The following is a 20477-nucleotide window of genomic DNA, read 5'->3' on the forward strand; positions in this document are numbered from 1 at the left end:
TGAATGAAAAAAAGTAAGTGTGTGTGGCCTTTATTGAGAAAATTACAAAACTTTATTGAAAGGCATTAGGGAAAAATATACATAAATAGAGAGATAAACCATATTCATGGATAAGAAGACTCAGTAGCATAAAGATGTGGATTCTCTTCCAAATTAATGTACAAGTTAATTGTAATATTAATCAAAGCCCTCAAAGATGTGTGTGTGTGTGTGTGCACGTGTAATTTTATAAGTGGATTCTAAAACTTATTGGGAAACACAAAAGACCAAGAAATGCAATACTCTTCTCAAGAACAAGGGAGGGCAGGAGGCTTGCCCTGCACACTTGTTTATATCATAATTATAAAGCTATAGTGATTAAAACAATGTGATGTTAGCACAGGGATTATCAAATAAATCAAAGGAACATAATAAATAGTCTAGAACCAGACCCACAAATAGAAGGAAACCTGATTTAGGACACAGATGGTACCGCAGTTCAGTAGGAAAGGATGAGTTACTTAATAAATGATACTAGAATAATTAGTGATTCATAAGTAAAAACAATTACATTGATTCCTTAATTCATACCATGCCCCCAAATTAGTTCCACATGGGTTATAAACCTAAATGTAAAATGAAAAACTATAAAACCTTTAGAAGAAAATATAGAAGAATATGTTTATGAATCAGCATAGGGAAAAATTTCTTAAATAAAACACGGAGTGAAAACCATGAGGAAAATATTGGCAAGTTCAACTACATTGTGATACCTGAAATATACTTTCCTGACAAAGGATCAGTATCTAGGACTTATGAAGATCCATTTAAATCAGTATAAAAACTCCAAACAATTCAAAAAGAAAAATGGGCAAAAGACTAGCATATACTTAATAGGAGAAGTAATGCAAATAATAATAAACAAATAAAAAGATGCTCAACTTCATTCGTAATCAGGAAAATGCAAATTAAGGCCTCCACAAAATTCCCTGTGTGGCCACTAAACTGGCCAACATTAAGAAGTTCGACCTTAGTAAGGGTTGGTGAGGAGGTGGCGGGGAGCGTGGCTCAGGACAACCCAACCATCTTGGAAAATGGTTTGACATTGACTCCTAACGTTAATCATGTGCACACCCTATCACCTGGCCGTTCCAGTGTTAGGCTTACATCCTAAACACACTCTTGCACCTGTTCAAATTAGAAGAGACAGACAAGAATGTTCAGGGCAGTTTTGCTTATAATAGCAAAAACAAAGTATGACCAACTATAAATACAGCAACATAGAAAAATCTTAAAAATATAATGCTGAATTTAAAAAGAACACTTTAGAAGACTACTACAACACGATATCCTTTTTATAAAGTTAAAAACAAGCACAACTAGACATAGTGTTTACTGTATGTGGTAAATTATTTTTCAGAGAGTTGTGTGTGAACACACAACTCAGTTTACTTATTACTTTTAGGAGAGGGGTAGGCAGTGGGATGAGATGGTGAAGGAACATAGAGGTGGCTTCAGTAATATTTTTAATGGTCTAATTTTAAGTTTGTTGGTCAGGTCACAGGTGTACATTAATTATTATGCTTCATAACTTCTATTTTGTTATATTTTTCTTTTGTATGTATGATATGAGATACAATAACTTATATATTTTTTCAAATGGACCAAATATTTAAATGTAAACAATGAAACCATAAAAGGACCAGAAGAAACCACAGGATAAATTTTTAAAAATAATTTTGGTGTGAGAAGGGCCTTTCCAAATATGACAAAAATCCAGTGTACTTAAAAGACTGAGGGGTTGGGCAAGTTTCACCCTAAGAAAAGTTACAAGATAACAACCAACTAAATCTGTGCGACTCATGCAAAGGGCTAATTTCCTTAATATATACTCCTACAAATCAATAACAAAAGTCAATCCTTCATAGGAAAAGAAGCAAAGGAAATGAAGAGATAGTTCCCAGAAAAGGAAATACAGAGAGTTTAGATACCTGAAAGCGTGCTCAACCTCAGAGTAAGAGAGATGAAATTCACCAGGATACCACAGTTCACTTTGATGATGGAGAAAGACAAAAAATGGTATGGTGGCCACTGCCTGTTGCAATCATTTCTCAATCCCAAGATGGCTTGCCTTCACGCCTTGAAGATTTTCCTGCAGGATCACTATATGTACTCTTGAACAATGATCCTGTCATAATTCTTTGTGATATCAGTATCAACATAGATAGAGAATTCTTCCAAAACATTCCAAAACATTGACAAATCTCGTTAGTTCTGTCCATGAAATATGTCCAACCACTTCCTGCCACCACCTCCTAACACCCCCTCTATAACAGCCTCCACCTTCTCTCACCTGGATAACTGTACTGGCTTCCTAACTCATCTCCATGCTTCCACCCTAACCTCCTACAGGTCATCGGCAACACATGAGCTAGAGTGATCTTGCTAAAATATAATCAGGTCATCTCATTCTTCTCAAACACCTCCCTGCTGCCCCTCGCTTCCATGCCATTCAGAATAAAAGCCAAAGTCCTTATAATGGTCTATATGCAACTTACAAGGCCCTGTCTGCATGGGCTTGCCTTCCTCTTACCCCACCGTTGGTTCCCTGACACCATCTCCTCCCACTGTCCCCCTCGCTCCAGTCCCCTGTGCTTTCTTGCTGTTCCTTAAACACATCAGGTCTGCTCCTGCCAAGAATATTCTTCCCCTGGGTTCAAACATGGCTCACTCCCTTCTTCCTTCAGGTCTTGGCTCAAGTGTCATCTTTTTAGGGAGGCTTTCCTTAAACACTCTAAAATTGCAATCCCCCCTTCCTCAACACTCTCTACTCTTTCCTGATGCTTGCTTTTTCTCCTTAGCTGTTACCACCATCTAACACAATCTACGTTTCATTCATTCCATTCACGTCCATCTCCCCTACTAGATCGTAAGCCCATAAACACAAGCCTTTTGTCTGTTTTGGTCACTGCTTAATCCACAGAATATAGAAGAGACCCTGGCACAGAGTGAATATTAAAAAAAAATTTTTTTGTTGAATGAATAAACAACGTATTTAATTGGCCAGAGTGTGGGCAACAGGCATTCTCAAAACTGCTGGTACGAATACCAATTGGTATAATCTCCGCAGAGGGCAAACTGACAATAACTATTAAAATTATAAACGCACAGGGCGCCTGGGTGGCTCAGTTGGTTAAGCGACTGCCTTCGGCTCAGGTCATGATCCCAGGGTCCTGGGATCGAGTCCCACATCGGGCTCCCGGCTCAGCGGGAAGCCTGCTTCTCCCTCTCCCACTCCCCCTGCTTGTGTTCCTGCTCTTGCTGTCTCTGTCTCTGTCAAATAAATAAAAAAAATAAAAATAAAAATAAATAAAATTATAAACGCACATCTCCTCTGACCCAGCAATTCTGCTTCTATAATACCCTTCCTATGTGTGCACCTATGTGCAAAGTGACACAGGGACAAAGTAAGTCACTGCAGTGTATTTTATCTCCGAAAAGGAACAAAAACGGCCAAAATGTCCAGCAATGGCAGACTGTTGAATGAAATTAGAGTTTATCCATACCATGGAATATTTTTCTGTAGCAAAAAAGAAGAAAGAGACTTCTTGTGTCCTGATATAACCTCCCAGATATACACGTTTCTTAGGAAAAAGGAAAGGTGCTTGCAAAGTACATTTCGTATGCCATCATTTTTAGAAACACAAAAGGAAACGTACAAAAAGAATATGTATCTATATTTTCTTGTCTATGGGCAGACAATGTCAAGAAAGATGCCCAAGAAACTGCTAACAAAGGTTGCTTATCTGGAGGGCAATGGATGGGTGAGATGCCGAGGTGGCAGCCTTCTTGCTATAAACTCTTCTAAACTTGAATTTTTGCTCCTGTGAATGTGTTTTCTATTAAAAGGAGAATAAAGCAGGGTTTATGTTCCAATATGGAGCGATCTCTAAGATATATTGTTAGAAATTTTTAAAAAGCTACGGTATAAAAGTCTGCTGTACGTAGGGGTGGGGGTGCTCTATTGTACCTTTTGAATTTTGTACCTTACATATGCATTTGCTCTTCAAAAAGAAATAAAATAACTTTAAAAAATCATGGTGGGAGAATGCATTTTTACATGCATCACCTTGACAGTCCTGCGACTGAAACCTGCCAAGTATGTCCCCACTTTTCAAATGAAGGAAACGAAAGTTCCGAGAAGTCAAGTCAAGCAGCGCAGAGGTGGAAGTGGAGCGGGGACTAGAACGCGGCCTTCCTTCCCTGCGTTTCCCATGCCAGCCCCCCCCCCCCCCCCCCCCCCCCCCGGCCTCCCAGCGGCTCTCTGGGCTGGGGTTCACTTCCTCCCCACCCCGCCCCCACGCCCTGCCCCGGGGAGCAGAACTCGGAAGCCCAGCCCCCAGAAGTCTGCCACCAGGGGCTTCACGCAGAGGCAAGGGGGGGGGGGCAGCTCCCTGGTGTCTGGCAGTTTTCTCTGCTTCCAGCCACCAATGGGGGGTGGGTGTGCCCACCCTCCCTGCCCCCCCACTCTGCGGTCAGCCCGCTGTGGCCTCCCAGGGCCTCCTCCCCAGCCCGTACCTGTCAATAATGACCGGGTCAGAGGGCGTCTCATTCCGGTTGCCACAGCTCTTCCGGTCACAGCACCGGCTGGGGGAAGAGGAGAGAGGGAAGGAGGAAGGGAAAGAAGGAGAAGGGGTGTGTGTGTGTGTGTGTGTGTGCGTGCACGCAAGCGTGCACACATGCATCCGGTTGAGGATGCTGTGTCCTGTCTCTGAGTATGGAATCCCTGACGGGAGGACTCACTCCCAGGAGCCTGGGGGAGAAGGGTCCTTCGCAGGGACCTGGAGAGCCCAGTCCTGAATGTAAGGTGGGCCAGGAAACCCTTGTCCCAAAGGCATGCTGCTCCTGGAGGATTCAGGAAAGGCAGGCTGCAGGCCACCTCTGGGGTCTCTCTCTCATACAGCAAAGAGCTCGGAGTATAAGCATGCAGCTCAGGAATTATCAGAAAGTGAAGCCCTGTGTAACCGGCACCCAGACCAAGAAAGACCACATGATCAGCGCCCCAGAAGCCTCCTCACGCCCCTGCCTTGTCACTACTCTTTCCAAAGGCAGCCAGTGTCCCGACCCAATTTTTGAACAGCCTTTTCTTTTCCATGCAGGAGGAACTGCTTCTCAGGACCCTGTAGGATGGGCATCTCCTGCGGAGACCGTCCCTAGAAAAGCCAAGCTCTGGGGTAACAGGGACCAGGAGCCAAGAGCTGAGTCTGCCCCACACCCCCTCCCCTAGAGAGCACCCTGAGGCTCACCCAGGAGGCAGCAGAGTTTCCTCTCTCTAGCTTCTGAGCTAATCCGAGAGGCCCAGCCCTGCCCCCACTCCTCAGCAAGCCTCCCCTGAGCTTTATTAGTTAAGCTTTCCAGTGGTGGCAGGAGGCCTCTCTTACAAAAACACTTGGAGAAGCCACATAAACAGGCCAGGCTAATGGGGCCTCAAGGACCCTGTCTTCAGCCAGCACTGTGCTCAAGGGCCTCCTTAACCCCTCCTCGCCTCCCCCAACCAGGCTTCCCCACGGAGCTGCGAGGAGGGGGGTGGCAGAAGTGGTCAGGGGTAGGGCCCAGTGGGGACCAAGGGGCAAAGGTGCAAGTGTCCCAAACCTCACCTGCACATGATTTCATGGGTGAGTAGCACTCGGCACATTTCGGGGTTCTTGTCCTGCCCCTCATAGATGATGGCCTGGGGGGAGAGGAGGAATGCACAGGCTCAAGGGGAAGGAGACTGCTCTCAAGGCCAAGTGTAGGGGAGAGATGGGCCCTGCCCCAGGAAAGATCATGCCCTCCAGCTTGCTCTGGCACATTAAGGCAAAACAGGAGCTGGGACCTGGGCTCCCCACACCAGGACCCCCACCGGGGGCTGTGGTCAGCAAGAGTGGCATGAGGTAGGTCTAGAGATTCTGTTTGTCCACAAGCAGCTTTTTCCAGAGACAGCTCTGGGGCCGGGGAGGTCCCCAGGCCCCAAGGTCAGGCTGTTGGTGGGGTAGACACACTCCTATCTCCACTGTTCCCATGTCCCTAGGGGACCTCGCCTCCTGCTCACAAGCACTGTCCCTCTGGGCTCTCCCCCAGTCTCTCTCCCCATCTCAGGCCAGCGTGGCCCCCTTGTGCTGCTGGATCAGCCTCCCCACCAGTCCCCCTGCCTCCACTCTGCCCTGCAGCGGGGAGTGAGCTTCCTAAACTGCAGCTCACTTTATGATCCTCTGTGCCTCCAGGCCATCCCTTATTGGTGGGGTCCCCCCCCTCTCTGGACCTCCTCCAAACCCTTCCACACTTGTCCCCACACAGTCCCACTGGCCACTCCCTGGTCTGCCTCCCACACCACAGTGACCACAGGCTTTCTAGAAACAAACCATTTCTCCCTCTGCCCTGGGATTGGGTGGAGGCTGCTGGAAGACTGTGGGAAAGCCGTCTCCACCTTGCATTCCAGGCCACTGATGGGTCTGTTTGTGACTCAGCCCGGCTCCTTACCAGCACGCACAACTTCTCTGAAAAGCCCTGAGATTTGCGGCCCTGCCTTGGGCAGGATCCATCAGGATTTACTCAGGTTTCGATTTCCCCAAGCTCCTGATGCTGGCCTCTGAGCCTCCTGTGACCTTCCAGATCAGCAAGGCACTAAGGATCTGCAGTAGAAGCTCTGGGACCCCACCCAGTCCCCTTTACTGGACCAGGGCACCCATCCCCCAGCTGTGGTTAGTGGAGGCTGCTACGGCTTTCTCTTGAGAATTGCTCTCAGCAGATAGGAGCTGCCTAGCTTGGAAATGTCTGAAAGGGAGTGGCCCCCAGCTAACGACTGACTGATACAGCGTACAGAATCCTGGCCTCCTTGCCTCAACGGGGCACGACTCTGGTGCCATTCCTTCTCTAGAGCTCCCTGGGGATCAGGGTGAGGCTAGACTCCCGCTGGGACCACATCCTTGCTGAGCCCTGCTCAGCCTTCTCTGTCCTGCTTGCCTCCCTCCCCTTCTCCTGAGAGCTTCACCCCTGCTTCCCAATAAAGCACATGCACCTGAATGCCCATCTAGGCTGGACTTCTAGGGGATGCAGCCTAAGACAGGGCATTTGCACAAATATTGTCTTTTTCTAGATTGGAGGGCAAGGCCACACATCCTCCTGCCATAGGAGCTGGACCAGTGGGGATGGGGGGATGAGGATGCTCACTCAGATGGGGTCCAAGAGGAGGGCAAGATGGGCCTGAGCATCCCCTGGGTGGGCTCACCTGCTTGGACATGGAGTCAATGAGGCGCACATAGAGGTCCTGCTCCGTCCGAAGTCCTAAAGGTGGGGAGGTGGAGAGGGCTTGCTGTGGCCTCTAATGACTGAACCACACTCCTCACCCTTCCCACCTGAAGCCGGGCCCTCCTCAGCCCCGAGGAATGGGCCACTATGTGTCACACAAGGTACAGGGAACCTAGACCTCCTCTGGGCCCTGGCGGGAAGGGGCGGCAGGCCTCACTCACCATTGTTATACACCAGCCGGAGGCGGTAGTGGACCCCGTTGTTGGTCTTTTCAGCTCCAGGTTCCTGCATGGGGAGGACGCTCAGTGTCCCCACGGCTCCACCGACCTCCCCTCAGCCTCCCTGCCTAATCCCAGGCTTCCTCCCTCCCTTCGATCCCTCCCACCCGCTTCTCCCCCCCTCCACCGGCTGTCCATCCGTCCGCCCCGTGGGAGGGGGTTCCCGGAAGCCCCCCTCCTCCCCCCACCCATGCTCTGGCCCCGTGAGCCCACGAGCCTCTCACTCGGTCCTTTTCCACGAAATCGATGAAGGCCGTGCGCTCCACCTCCACGGGCTGCCCCTGCCGGTCATACATGGCCAGCACGAAGTGGAAGAAGTTGGATTTCCTGAGGTTGGAGGGGGGCTGCTTCTCAAAATGTGCGCGCGCCAGGCCCACGCCGCTGCGAGGAGGAAAGGGGCTGGCAAACCACGGGACGGCGCCCTCCCTCTCCGGGGAGAAAGGCCCCGGGGCCTCCGACCAGGTGGGGGGGGGGGGGGGAGCTGGTCAGGGCGCAGTGGTGATGCGGCAAGAGTCTGGGCCACAAATCAGATGGGATGGGCCCCTTCCACCCTTGCCAGGGATCTCGGTTCCAGACGCGGCTCCCCGGACTGACGTCACCCTAGCCTGCTCCCCTGGGAACAAGGGGCACAGCAGGCAGCAACCGGGGCACCCCTAACAGGCCCCCTCCCAGGCTTTTCCCTGGGCCCCACATTTTGAAAGGCTGATCTCTAAAACCAAAGGTACGAACAGCCCATCTAACTGACCAGAGGCTCCTGTGACTGCCCTTTAGAGCATCAGGGGGCAGCTAGGAGGTTGTGGAACAAATAACCCAGGGTACCCCAGCCCACGACTGCGTTCGTGAACCTGTGGCATCGTCTGGGAGATGGTGGTGATGTCCCTCAGGCTCTCAGAGACATTAAACTGGCTCAGGGCCACTAGTCTGCCCAGCCCGGACCCTGGGCCTGAGGCAGGGGGTGCACCCCCAGGTGTACAGGGACCGGCCCACACAGTGGGAAAGATATACACTGGCTCCCTTGGGCAGAATGACCTTCTGGTTTAGCCTCACCAAGGGCTGTCTCCTAGCTCATCAGAAATGACTCGTAGGGCGCCTGGGTGGCTCAGTAGGTTAAGTGTCTGCCTTCGGCTCAGGTCATGATCCTGGGATCCTGGGATCGAGCCCCGCATCGGGCTCCCTGTTCAGCAGAGAATCTGTTTCTCCCTCTACCCTTTCCCCCTCTTTGTGATTTCTCTCTCTCATGTTCTGTCTCAAATAAATAAATAAATAAAATCTTAACCAAAAAAAAAAAAAAAAAAAGAAGAAGAAGAAGAAGAAGAAGAAGAAGAAAAGAAATGACTCCTAGAAGGGGCGCCCTGCTGGCTCAGTCGGTGAAGCATGCGAATCTTGATCTCAGGGTTGTGGCTTCGAGCCCCACCATGGGTATAGAGATTACTTAAAAATAAAATCTCTTTTTTTATAGATTTTATTTATTTATTTGAGACAGAGAGAATGAGAGACAGAGAGCATGAGAGGGAGGAGGGTCAGAGGGAGAAGCAGACTCCCCACCGAGCAGGGAGCCCGATGTGGGACTCGATCCCGGGACTCCAGGATCATGACCTGAGCCGAAGGCAGTCGCTTAACCAACTGAGCCACCCAGGCGCCCTTAAAAATAAAATCTTAAAAAAAAAGAAAAGAAAAAGAAATGATTCCTAGAAGCAAGGCCCCGGCAAGAGCAATACAAGTATTTCCTCAGCCCCAGCGATATACCAAGCCCCAGACACACGGCACTGAGTGGGGCCAGAATTAAATGCCTGGAAAGGAAGAACTAGATATAGAGAGCTATAACCAAGACAAAGTGGTGGTTGCCCCCCAAAAGATGTTACATACCAAAACAAAACAAAACAAAACAAAAACACAACCAAACCAAAACAAAACAAAAAAAACCAATGTATAGAAGCAAAGGAAGAAAAAAATGAATTCTTTCTGTGAGAGATGAGGGGAAGCCTTCATGGAGATGGTGGCTTTTCCCCTGGTTCTTGAGGAATGAGTAGGAGCTCAACAGTTGCAGCAGGCAAAGGGGCAGAACAAACAGCATAAGAAATGGCTGTGGGTGTGAAGGTTGGTGTTGCTGGACCACAGATGTTAGAAAGTTAAGTGAAGAGAAGAAAAAGTTGCATTAGAAGTGCCAAGTCTGGAGAGACACAAAAACCAGGCCACGAGTTCAGACTGTCTCCTCTGGGCCAAGGTCTTTTTTTTTTTTTTTTTTTTTTTAAATTTTATTTATTTATTTGAGAGAGAGAATGAGATAGAACATGAGAAGGGGGAGGGTCAGAGGGAGAAGCAGACCCCCCGCTGAGCAGGGAACCTGATGCGGGACTCGATCCCGGGACTCCAGGATCATGACCTGAGCCGAAGGCAGTCGCTTAACCAACTGAGCCACCCAGGCGCCCTGGGCCAAGGTCTTGAAAAGAGTGTTCCTTAGGTCTCTCATGGCCTCAGATCTTCCCTCTACAAAAGACAGCTATGGCCACCATTGCTGGGAAATGAGGCTTCACAGCGTGCACAAGTGTATGTAGGGGGCCCTGGGACGCCCTCCAGGAATAGACTCTGCTTGACTCAGGCTGGTGCTCCCCATGTGTGGTAGCCAAGATGGTGCCCCATGATCCCCACTTCCCCCACTATTTATGCTGTTGTGCAGTCCCCTCCCAGACTGTATCAGGGTTGGTCTGTGTGGCCAGTAGAATATGGAACAAGTGACAGCATATGATTTCCAAGGTTAGGCTATAAAAGACATGGTGGCCTCAGCCTTGTTCTGTTGGATCAGCCACCAGGGCAAAGCTGGCTGCCATGTGGTGAGGACACCCGAGCAGCCCTGTGGAGGGTCTACATGGAGAAGAACCAAGGTCTCCTGCCCACAGCCAGCACTTAAGCTTGTCAGCTGTGTGAATGAGCCACCTTGGAAGAAGACCCACCAGCTCCAGCGAAGCCTTCAGATGACTGCAGCCTCAGGAGAAGCCCGAGCTGCTCCCTCACTCCTGACTCCCGAGAAACTGTGTGATGTAATGGGTGTTTGTTGTTTGACACTGCTGAGTTTTGAGCTAATTTTTTTATGCACCAATTCTGCTGAGGGCTATGGCTTGAGAAATACAATGAAAGGCCACCAGAAGGTTCTGAAGCCAGGCAGCGTTTAGAGGATGCTGCCCGTGGGGAGGGTGCAGTGGGGTGGGAAAGCGAGAAGCGGCCGCAGGGATGAGGAGAGGAGAGGATGAGGATGGTAGTGCTGCCTTGAACCATTCAGACCAGAGTCCCATCATGGACGCGTCACTGCCACTGTGGAAACATCTGCCATATTCATCACTCCTTAATGTTGTTCATATAATTTTAAATCAACTTACTCTTACTCTGCTTCATGCAAAACCATAATATCTGGGATATCCTGGCTTGAGGGGCTTGGGTTTTTACTCGTACATATTACAGTAAATACATAAACTTTAAAAGGACAATTGTCCCACCTCCTTAAGCCTGCTTGGGAGCCTCACTGGTCCTTGTGAAATGCTGATTTCAGGGGCAGAAGTGATGGGTCTTGCTGGTTTCTGATCAAGAGTTGGAGGGGACCACCGACACCTTCTCTTCCCCACCAAAGGTCCTTTCTACATGTGTCCCTTCCTCCACGGATGTCCTCCTCCCTCGAGCTTCCCACCTCCTCTGCCCTCTCCTCCCCTCCCTCTCAGGCGACAAAGTCCTTTCAAGTCCCGGCCTTGACCCTCCAGCGTCCCATTTGCCAAGAGGTAGGGAAGCCCGAAGAGCTTTGATCACAGCAGGTCCCTGATTACTGCTGATGAATATGCTAATGAGGCAGCAACCCTGACTCCTCCTTCTGGCCCCAGGACCAGTTTAGGGGGAAGCGAAGCTCCCTGGGTCAGGTTCCAGGACCACCTGAGGGGAGAAAAGGCGGAAGGGGGTGGGCTTGTGGAGCCCTCCCAGATCACTATGCCCTTTATTCTGTCAGCTTGACCAGGAGAGGCGCCTGGAAGGCTCTCACACAGCAGGGCTGGAGGGTACAGAAAACGGGGCCTTCACAGAGGAGGGGTGGATGCTGAGCAATAACCTAATCCCCTACACCGCTCAATACACCCTTTCTTCACAGACACCCCTCCACTTCCAGGCCAAGAGTAAATCAGCAATGCTGGCATGAGTTCTCTCTCTCATCCATCCCTCTTGGCAAATATCAGTCAGTCCTGGGTCCTGGCTGCATGTCAGCTCCTGCCAGGCTTCTAAGGACCAGACCTGGGAAGTCTGGCCCAAGTCCCAAGCCAAACTCCCTTCACGGGGCTGCCCTCCATACAAGAGGGGATTCCTGGGGAGAGAGGTCAGGAAACCTAGGGAGAGGAAAGAGGGCAGGTATCCCTGCCCAACCCCCTTCCCACAGCCTGGGGCCTATGGACCAGTATCCAGTGCTGCCAGCTGGGGGATGGGTGGGGGTCTCACTGCCTCACATGCTTATGCCCAACCCCAAAGTGGGGGAAGGCTCAGGTCTACTTCTCCTGAGGCAGCCCAGACTCATCCTCCCTTCCCCACCTTGCTGAATGGGTCTGAGGCACCCTCCTCCTCCTGGGCTCACACCCATCCAGGCAAAACAATGGGACAGGTGGCTAGTTTACGGCTCCTGGACAGGATTACTATCAAAATTAAGGACAGAACAATATGAATATTATAGCCCCATCCCCTGCCCTGCAGATCAGGAGAGGACTGCAGAGTGGGCAAGACCACTGTCGGGCATACCCAGGGCTGCTCCTGGTCTGTGAATGTCTCCAGTTTACCCTGTTCATACCCCTGCTGGACATGTGAGAGGCGCAAGGTGAAACAGAAAAAGTTTTGCTTTAGAAAGGCGTTCTCGTATTTCCTATGAGCAAGAGACAGACAATGACAGAAGGATCAGTACATCAGCAAGAACGTGGGGTAGCTCTGGACTATCCCTTCCTTCTCCTAGGTCCCCCCGTGTACCTCTACCCCCAACGTGCAGCAGGTGACCAATCCACATGCCTAAATGGAAGTGCGAGCCCCAAAGGGAGAGGGTTGGGGAGGGGAGAGACTTTAGCTCTTCCCTCCCTAGGAAGAGCTGATGCTCTTGTAACAAGAAAACAAACCAAGATTAAAGAACAGAAAGAAAGAAAAAGAGATCCGAAAACAAACCAAGATTAAAGAACAGAAAGAAAGAAAAAGAGATCCGCTCAGACAGCTCAGAAAATGGACACAGGGGATGCAGAGAGGTCGGAGAACCCCTGCTGGGTGCAGATGTGTGGGGGGTGGGGGGTGGGGCCACTGTGGGCTCTCATACTAGCTTAGGGACAGACAGATGTGGATGAAGGTCAGTGTCTCCGATTCTGCGGTCTCCCACTGGGGTGTGGGGAGAAATTGCAAGGATGTCTACTGATACAAATCCCTTATCGAAAAGAAAAAAAGGGAGGGCGCCTGGGTGGCTCAGTTGGTTAAGCGACTGCCTTCGGCTCAGGTCATGATCCTGGAGTCCCGGGATCGAGTCCCGCATCGGGCTCCCTGCTCGGCAGGGAGTCTGCTTCTCCCTCTGGCCCTCCTCCCTCTCATGCTCTCTGTCTCTCATTCTCTCTGTCTCAAATAAATAAAAAAAAAAAAAAAAGAAAAGAAAAGAAAAAAAGGGAAGCAGGAGTTGAGTCCCTGAAGTCTGGAGAGGCAAGGATTCAAATGCAAACAGTTTATGTGGGAGATGATCCCAGCAAACACTTGGCCGGGCTGGAGAATGAGAAAGAGAAGGAAAGGCTCCGTAAAAGGGTGTTCTATCCACAAGTTACCGCTGTACCTCTACCCCCAACGTGCAGCAGGTGACCAATCCACATGCCTAAATGGAAGTGCGAGCCCCAAAGGGAGAGGGTTGGGGAGGGGAGAGACTGGAAGCTGGGAGATCTGGAAACAGTCTAGAACAGGTGCTTCGGAGGAGGGAGCTGGGGTAGTTATCCGCCAACTTCAGTTAGTCGTTGGTGGAGGGCTCCTGGGCCGCCATTGCTCAGGAACTTCTGGCCCGGTGTGCAGGTGGGCAGAGCAGCCTCCGGCAGAGGCTAGCAGGGGAAGCAGACCCTTTAGCAAGGGTCCTGAGGGGAGAGGGGCAGGGTACCAACCACCGGCCATGCAGAGGTCTGCGGTGTGTTAGAAGCCAGTAAAATTACAGCCCAAGGGACTGACTGCAACTTGGCAGATAGGCATAAGAACGGCCTCACCTGGTACATGTGGTGCTGGAGCCTATAATTCAGAGACATCTCGTTCCCTGAGCATCATCAGTGCACGAAGCATGTCACAAAGGCGCCTTTTCCAGAAAAACGCAGCCGAACGACTAGAACAGCCACATTAATCACTTTTGTGAGGCTCCAAAAAGAATTACACATCTCTTGGCTTTCTTAGAAAGATTGCTTTCAACAAAATGTTCAAAACAGTTTCCTATTAACTCTGGAGTGTGCTGAGGTGGTGGGGCATCTGCTCTTGTACTAAAGAACCCGGGCATGGGAGGAGAAAGCGCTCGTTTTCACATTTCTACCATGGCCTGCTCACCCCCATTCCCATCTTCGGTCCTGGAATAGCCCGTAAGTTAAAGGCGACGCTGGCAGAAGGGCTTTGGTGCGCGCTGCTACTTTGTGGTCTGAGGACACCTGCTTTGTCGCAAGCACGGATGTGCATGAGCTTCCTGAGTCCTGTGCTGGGAATCCAGGTTAAAGTTGACACCAAGGACAACCTGACCTTCCCGGCCGGGGCCATTCAGGTGGCCTGTGCTTGGGGGACGCGTATGGGGACATGCTGGGAGCTGCAGAGTTGTCTGGCTGCTATTGCGGAGGCCACAGTGGTCCCTGGAGATGCTCCTTCCCAGGGCAGGGCAGGACCCACCAGGGCCCTTCTCGAGGCGGCTGCTGGCCCCTGCCATGGATTTCTAGCACAGAGAGCACCGCACCATCTCAACTCCATCCTCAGGAGGTCACTTGGGGCTCCTTACATCCCTGACTACATGCTCATGATAAATAAGAGCAATTTAAAACGAGCATCCTGGGGGCGCCTGGGTGGCTCAGTTGGTTAAGCGACTGCCTTCGGCTCAGGTCATGATCCTGGAGTCCCGGGATCGAGTCCCGCATCGGGCTCCCTGCTCAGCGGGGAGTCTGCTTCTCCCTCTGACCCTCCCCCCTCTCATGCTTTCTCTATCTCATTCTCTCTCTCAAATAAATAAATAAAATCTTTAAAAAAAAAAAAAAACGAGCATCCTGGGGCGCCTGGGTGGCTCAGTCGTTAAGTGTCTGCCTTAGGCTCAGGTCATGATCCCAGGGTCCTGGGATCGAGCCCCACATCGGGCTCCCTGCTCAGTGGGAAGCCTGCTTCTCCCTCTGCCACTCCCCCTGCTTGTGTTCCCCCTCTCGCTGTGTCTCTCTCTGTCAAATAAATAAATAAATAAAATCTTAAAAAAAAAAACCCCAAAACAAGCATCCCAAACCGCTCAGAGGACAAGTGCCCCAGGCTGGAGTTTGGCCTCCCCTCAGGGGCATCTTCGGACCTTCTGCCTCCCCCTGCTCCCCACCGAATCCTAACTCTTGCCCGCCTTGATAGCCCAAGGTTCTGAGCAGTGCCTTGGCCTTGGGCCTGATCCACCTTGGAATCTGGGATGCTGGGGAAATGGGGACAAGCCCTAAGGTCGTCTGCAATGGGGGGAGGCTCCCCCAGGAGGTAGAAGGAACAAAAAGCATATGTCTCCTGCGTCTCATCCCTTGTCTCAGCTTTCCCTAAAATCTCTGCTAATTGTAGCACTTCTTTTCCCCATCCTGGCCCACTACATAGGTCTCTCTTTTCTCTGTGTCCTCTCTTCCTCCAAGCGTCCCACTGGTCTGCTCCCTGCACGCCTCCCCTGGGCCCCTGGGACTGCTGATCGGCCCATCAAACTGGGCCTGGCATTCGTGGCCCCAGCCAAGATCTGCTGGCCTAGCCCTGCCCAGCCCAATAGGCCCAGAGCCTAGCTGTGCCGCAGACCGGGAAGATAAAAGTAGCAGCCCACTGGGGCACACCCACCTCGACAATGTGGGCAGAAGGAGGACCTAGAGGCTCTGAAGCTGCGTCCAGAGGGGCCTGTGGGAGGGAAGGCTTTGGGGCTGCTTCATATCCCCTATTCCTGTTGCCCAGCAGCGGCGGCCGCGGCGGGTGGGCTCACCTGCCACAGGAAGTTGTCTCAGCCCGAGGTCCCCCAGTGGGGGGGACCTCACTAGCCAGCGCTCCCACCCTTCCTCTTGCCCTCCATTCCACCTAAAGGCTGCCCACCCTGCTTCTCTCTGCCCACCCCCTCGCCACCCACCCACAGGCCTGCCTGCCAGGTCCCAGGCTGAGGAGCGGCTATTAATTATTAAAGGAAACAAAAGCATTTCCTAGCAGGGAGGCTAGCGTGCAGCTGCTTACAGGAAAGGCAGTCCAGCTGGCTTTCCCAGGGCCTGCTTGTGTGCTGGGAGCCGCTCAAGGGGGAGGGCGGGCTTGGGTCCTGCAGGGGTATCCCTGGGCTGGGAATCCCACCAGGAGAGGAGAGTGGCTTTTGGGCTGAGCACCCCAGCAAGAGGACGCGGTCTGCAAGGCAGTCCGGGGAACATGGGCTGGGGCTGGCGTCTGCGACTCGGAGATAAAGTGGCAGCACTGGCTCGGGGTCCTTGTGCAGAGCTCCCCACTGGGAAGATCCTGCCAGACTTCCCTCCTCTCCCCTCTTGCCTCCAGGGCAAGGGCATGGAACCCCGCTCTTTCCCTACCCTTCTTTTGCTCAGAACTTTCCTTCCTGTTGGCAGAGCTTCCCTCACTGATCTTGGCAGGTTCTGGGCCTTCTCCTCCATCTCCACCTTCTGTAAGACTTGGCGGCATAAAGCTGGGAAGCGGCAGCTGCCCAGTATCTGGTTCTTGGAGTCAGGTAGATGCTGGAGACCACCAACATGGGGAGGGGAGCCCAACAGAAAGGGATCTGGGAACTTCCTAACATGCACCCCTATTTCCTTCAGCAGATGCTCGTTGCCCCCCCTGGTGACTGCTCCGGCCTGTCCTGGTGCTGTGGACACAAGGACGATAAGCCACCATCCTTGCCCTAAAGGAAGGCACGGGCTGGTGGGGCACCACTGACTCAGCCTGTGGCCCGCATCCTTAGGCAGCACTGAGATCTCTTCCTGAGGTCCGGTGGGAGGGCGCACATAGAGAAAGTGCTGGGGTGCGGTGGGTCCCCGAGACTGTAAGACTTTATTCAGTGGGTATGTGGGTGCTGGGGCCAGGGGAACTGTTTCAAGAGGCATTGTTGGATGCCAAGTATCATGCCAAGGGCCGGAAGCTGGAAGGGAGTTTGGGGTTAGATGGTGGGGAGCCCTGAGTGCTGAATACCTGGGAGGAAGTGGGGGTGACTGAAGTTTTTAATTGGAGAAGGACATGATCAGAGAAGAGTTCTTCGGAAATATTGCTCTGCCCCCCCCCCCCCCCCCCGGCATGGCAGATGGTTTCAGGGGAGAGGTGAGAGACTGGGGCTGGGGCAGTGGGATAGGGGGCTGCGGTGGTAAACGGGGGTAGATTAACCTTCAAGCCAGGGAGGAAAGAGGTGGAGGGCAAGGGTGAGCTATTGTTAAAAATTGACCTCGGACATGAAGAAACATCTAGGAGCCTTGACAATCAGGGGGCTGTGGGGCAAGGCATCAAAGACAACTGTCAGATCCCAAGCAGGCTTGGGGAAGAATGCTCCTGGGCAAGTTTCCCAGAGGTGAGAGCGAGAGAAAGCAGGCAGAGGTTGAAGAGGGAGGTAGGGGACAGGGAAAGGAATGTTTGTTGCTGGTGTTTCAGGATGGAAAGACCTGAGCCGAGGACTAACCGAGGACTAACCGACTGACTGGGACCAAGACACAAATAGGAGAGATGATGGGCCACTTTGGGAAGAATAAGGAGAAAGGATTAGCTGCTCCCCCATGGAAGGAGGTGGTCCAGAGTCAACCAAATGGGGCAGGGGTGTGCTCCCAATCTGTGTCCTGAGGCACAGAAGTCTCTGGACTTGCAAATAACGAGCCCAGTCCCGAAAAAATGCCCCTCTTCCAACAGGGGAAGCCTTCTGAGTCCCAGCGATGTGGTCCCCAGGACTCAGATGTGACACCTCAATGCCACTCAAGAACCCCCCCCCCCACGTGCAGACAACACTGCTGTTGGTCAGATCCTCTGGGGAAGGGTCCCATCCCCACACTTCTGTACCCATACAGGCTACAAGAGCACCACCTCCTTCGCATCTGCTTCTCCCTCATTAAACCTGCTGGCTTGACACAGGGACAGAGGGTCCGGTCCGAGAGAAATAAGAACCCTAAACCCCAGGGGCTCCCCTGGCACTCTTCACCCACTCTTACAAGGAGCTCTCACCACAGCTGGTGGTGGAGAAAAAGATGGAGCTCCCATTAAGGAACTGACCATCTCAAATTAAATAAAAAAACAGAACCAACAGAAAACCCGGCAGGATACAGAATTGTATGCACAGCCCAGGAAAAAAGCATGTGAATGCGAAAAAAGATGGGAAGGAAATACTCTAAAATGTTGACAGTAGTTGTATCAGAAAGGTGGAATTTTGTTTTCTACTTCCCAATTTTTCGGGAATATAGTTATATCATGAGTAAAACTGTGTAAATTAATTCATAGCAAGACCCTCTTCTCTTGAAGAGATGAGCTCCAGGGAGAGCCCCCCAGCACTCCCTGCCAACAGTTAGCAAAGGACAGGAGTGCAGAAACACAGGTTTGGTTCCACAGGAAACAAGGTGTGGGTCTGTTAAAGGGGGAGGCTGGGCTTGGACTATGAGCGGTGTCCGCGGAACAGGCCCAGGGATGGGAATGTTGGGCTGGTGTGCCAGGCCCCGTCGGCCTTGGCAACCTTCCTATAGCATCCCTTCAGGCTGCTGGTCGAGCACCTGCTGAGACCTCGCGGCAGCCCAGCTCCCACGTGCCCCAAGGTCAAGGGTCTGCAGAAGCAGCACCTCCTTAGTCCTAACCACTGAGAACTCGAGTAGGATATCTAACAACCCCCCTTCTCAACACGCCCCCCCCCCCCCGCACCACTCACAAGTAGGGGCACAAAAAGTCCGTGGTCAGGTGTTGTGGGGGCAGGTCAACAAACCCTTTAAACTTCCTCTCCAAACCCAGGAGTCCATTTCCTACCCAGGCCCCGTGCTCAGACTCCTGCAAAGGCGTCGGCATAGATGCTGGGTTCCCAGGGACCCTCTGCCTCCCCCCGGGCCCGCCAGGAAACCACTCTGAGGAGAGACGGGGCCTGAGCGCCCAGCCCCAGCCCCCAATCGTTCCAGCCAAGGCGACTGTCCAGCTCGCCTGTTCCCCACTCTTCAGCCCCCAGCCTCTTCTCTGGCTCCACACGCACCCCTCCTTCAACTCTGAGGGGCGTGGGAAAGCAGAAAGGGGGCTGGGTTTTGTGCCTTTCCTGGCAGAGAGCCTCGGAATTGGACAAGGAGAGGCTCTGGGACTGCCCACGAAGGAGGGGTTGTCTATTACTGGACGGCCGGTGGCTGTGGGTCATGGCTCAGGGACTGCGGACAGCGGGGATACCTTCTACTCTAGAGCCCTGGACCGCCGGCCCCCCGAGCGACAGTCGGAAATCAGAAATCAGAGCCGGGACCGCGGCAGAGGTGGCAGAAGCCCCGCCCCGGCCCGCCCCATAGCCGCAGGAGGAAACAGAGGCGCTCGGGGCAAGGGTGGGCGGGAGAGCTTGCCGGGACTGTCCAGAGTTAGGGCTCCCCCCACCCCTCGCCCCAGCAGCTCGGCAGGCTGAGCGAAGCCGTCCAACCCGAGCGCGCCGGGTCGCGTCCGAGCGCTTACCTCTGCGCCGCGGTGCTGGCGTCCAGGATGCCCGCGCCCTGCATCCAGGAGCGCACCGAGCCCAAGCCGGCGGGCAGCAGCGGCTCCTCCTTCAGGTTCAGCCCGCCGCGGGGCACAGAGTCCTGCGCGGGGAACATAAGGGCGCGCGGTCGGTGGGCGCCCCCGCCGCCGGGAATGCGGTCCCGCCGAGGCTGCGGGCGCCTGGGCTCAGCCCGACCCGACGGCAGCGGGCGCCTCCAGGAGCGCAGCGCAGCGCCGGGTCCCCGCGTCTCAGTGCGCGCTCGCCTCTCGGGCGCTCCCTCGGAGAAAGCGGGTCCGCGAGCGCCGGCGCTGTCCCCTCCCCTCCCGGGGCGCGGGGCGGGGAGATGGAGGGATTCCCCCGCGGCCTGAGCGCCGGCGGGCGGACTGCGAGCGGGGCGGGGAGCGCGGGAGCGGAGCCGGCACCCGGTCGGCGCGGAGGCGCCCCAGAGGCGCGCTCTGGCGGCTGCCGAGGGCCGCGGTCGTCGGAGGGGGGGGCCCGGAGCGCCCCGGGAGCTGCCTCCGGCGAGGCGGGGGCGCGGGGCTGCCCGCCCTTTCCCCCTCGGCCCCCCCCCACCTCCCGCCCGCCCGCGGCGCCGGCGCGGGGCGCTGATTACCATCCGGGAGGCGGAGGCTGCGGGCGCGGAGCTCGGCGGCGGCGGCGGCGGCGGCGGCAGGAGCAGCAGCAGCCGCGCGTCCCGGGGAAAGGCAGGGGCAGCGCCGGGCCAGCAGACGCCGCCGCCGCCAGAGCCCCGCGTGCCCCGGCGCCCCGGCCCTGCAGCAGCCCCGGGCGGCAGCACCTGGAGCAGCAGCAGCAGCAACCCGGCCGACTCCCCCCGGGGCCCGGTTCCCGCGCCGCCCCGCCGCGGCCGCCGCCGGCCGCCGCTCCCCGGGGCCTGGCCGCGGGCCCGGGCCATCCCGCCGCCGCCGCCGCCGCCGCTCCCGGGGGAGCGGGAGTCGAAGGGAGGGAGCGCGGGCGGGAGGAGGGCTGGCGGGAGCGGGCGGGCCCAGGGGACTGGGGGCCGGGGGAGGCGGGGGCGGGGCGGCGCGGCCGGCCGAGGG

At 53.9% G+C, this 20477-nt stretch overlaps 1 protein-coding gene across 5 annotated transcripts in view; it reads right to left on the reverse strand.

The window, feature by feature from the left end:
- EBF4 (EBF family member 4) overlaps positions 1-20347 on the reverse strand; it is a 56439-nt gene extending 36092 nt beyond the window's left edge. For 4 of the 5 annotated variants that reach the window (XR_010405797.1, XM_064572918.1, XM_045885525.3 and 1 more), the window contains exons 1-7: positions 20033-20347; positions 19398-19519; positions 7769-7925; positions 7488-7551; positions 7247-7302; positions 5637-5710; positions 4558-4626 (exon numbers count right to left, since the gene is read on the reverse strand). Coding sequence is in view for 4 of the 5 variants with exons in the window: in XM_064572918.1 (XP_064428988.1) it covers positions 4558-4626; positions 5637-5710; positions 7247-7302; positions 7488-7551; positions 7769-7925; positions 19398-19519; positions 20033-20332 (842 nt within the window). In the remaining variant the exon portion in view is untranslated. The remainder of the gene's footprint in view (positions 1-4557; positions 4627-5636; positions 5711-7246; positions 7303-7487; positions 7552-7768; positions 7926-19397; positions 19520-20032) is intronic. The other variant, XM_064572917.1, reaches the window with a different exon arrangement.
- Positions 20348-20477: the final 130 nt, after the last annotated feature.

Source organism: Mirounga angustirostris, unplaced genomic scaffold (genome assembly GCF_029215605.1).
Source record: "Mirounga angustirostris isolate CCGP_5_RB_7025 unplaced genomic scaffold, mMirAng1.0.hap1 SCAF_10, whole genome shotgun sequence".
NCBI lineage: Eukaryota > Metazoa > Chordata > Mammalia > Carnivora > Phocidae > Mirounga > Mirounga angustirostris.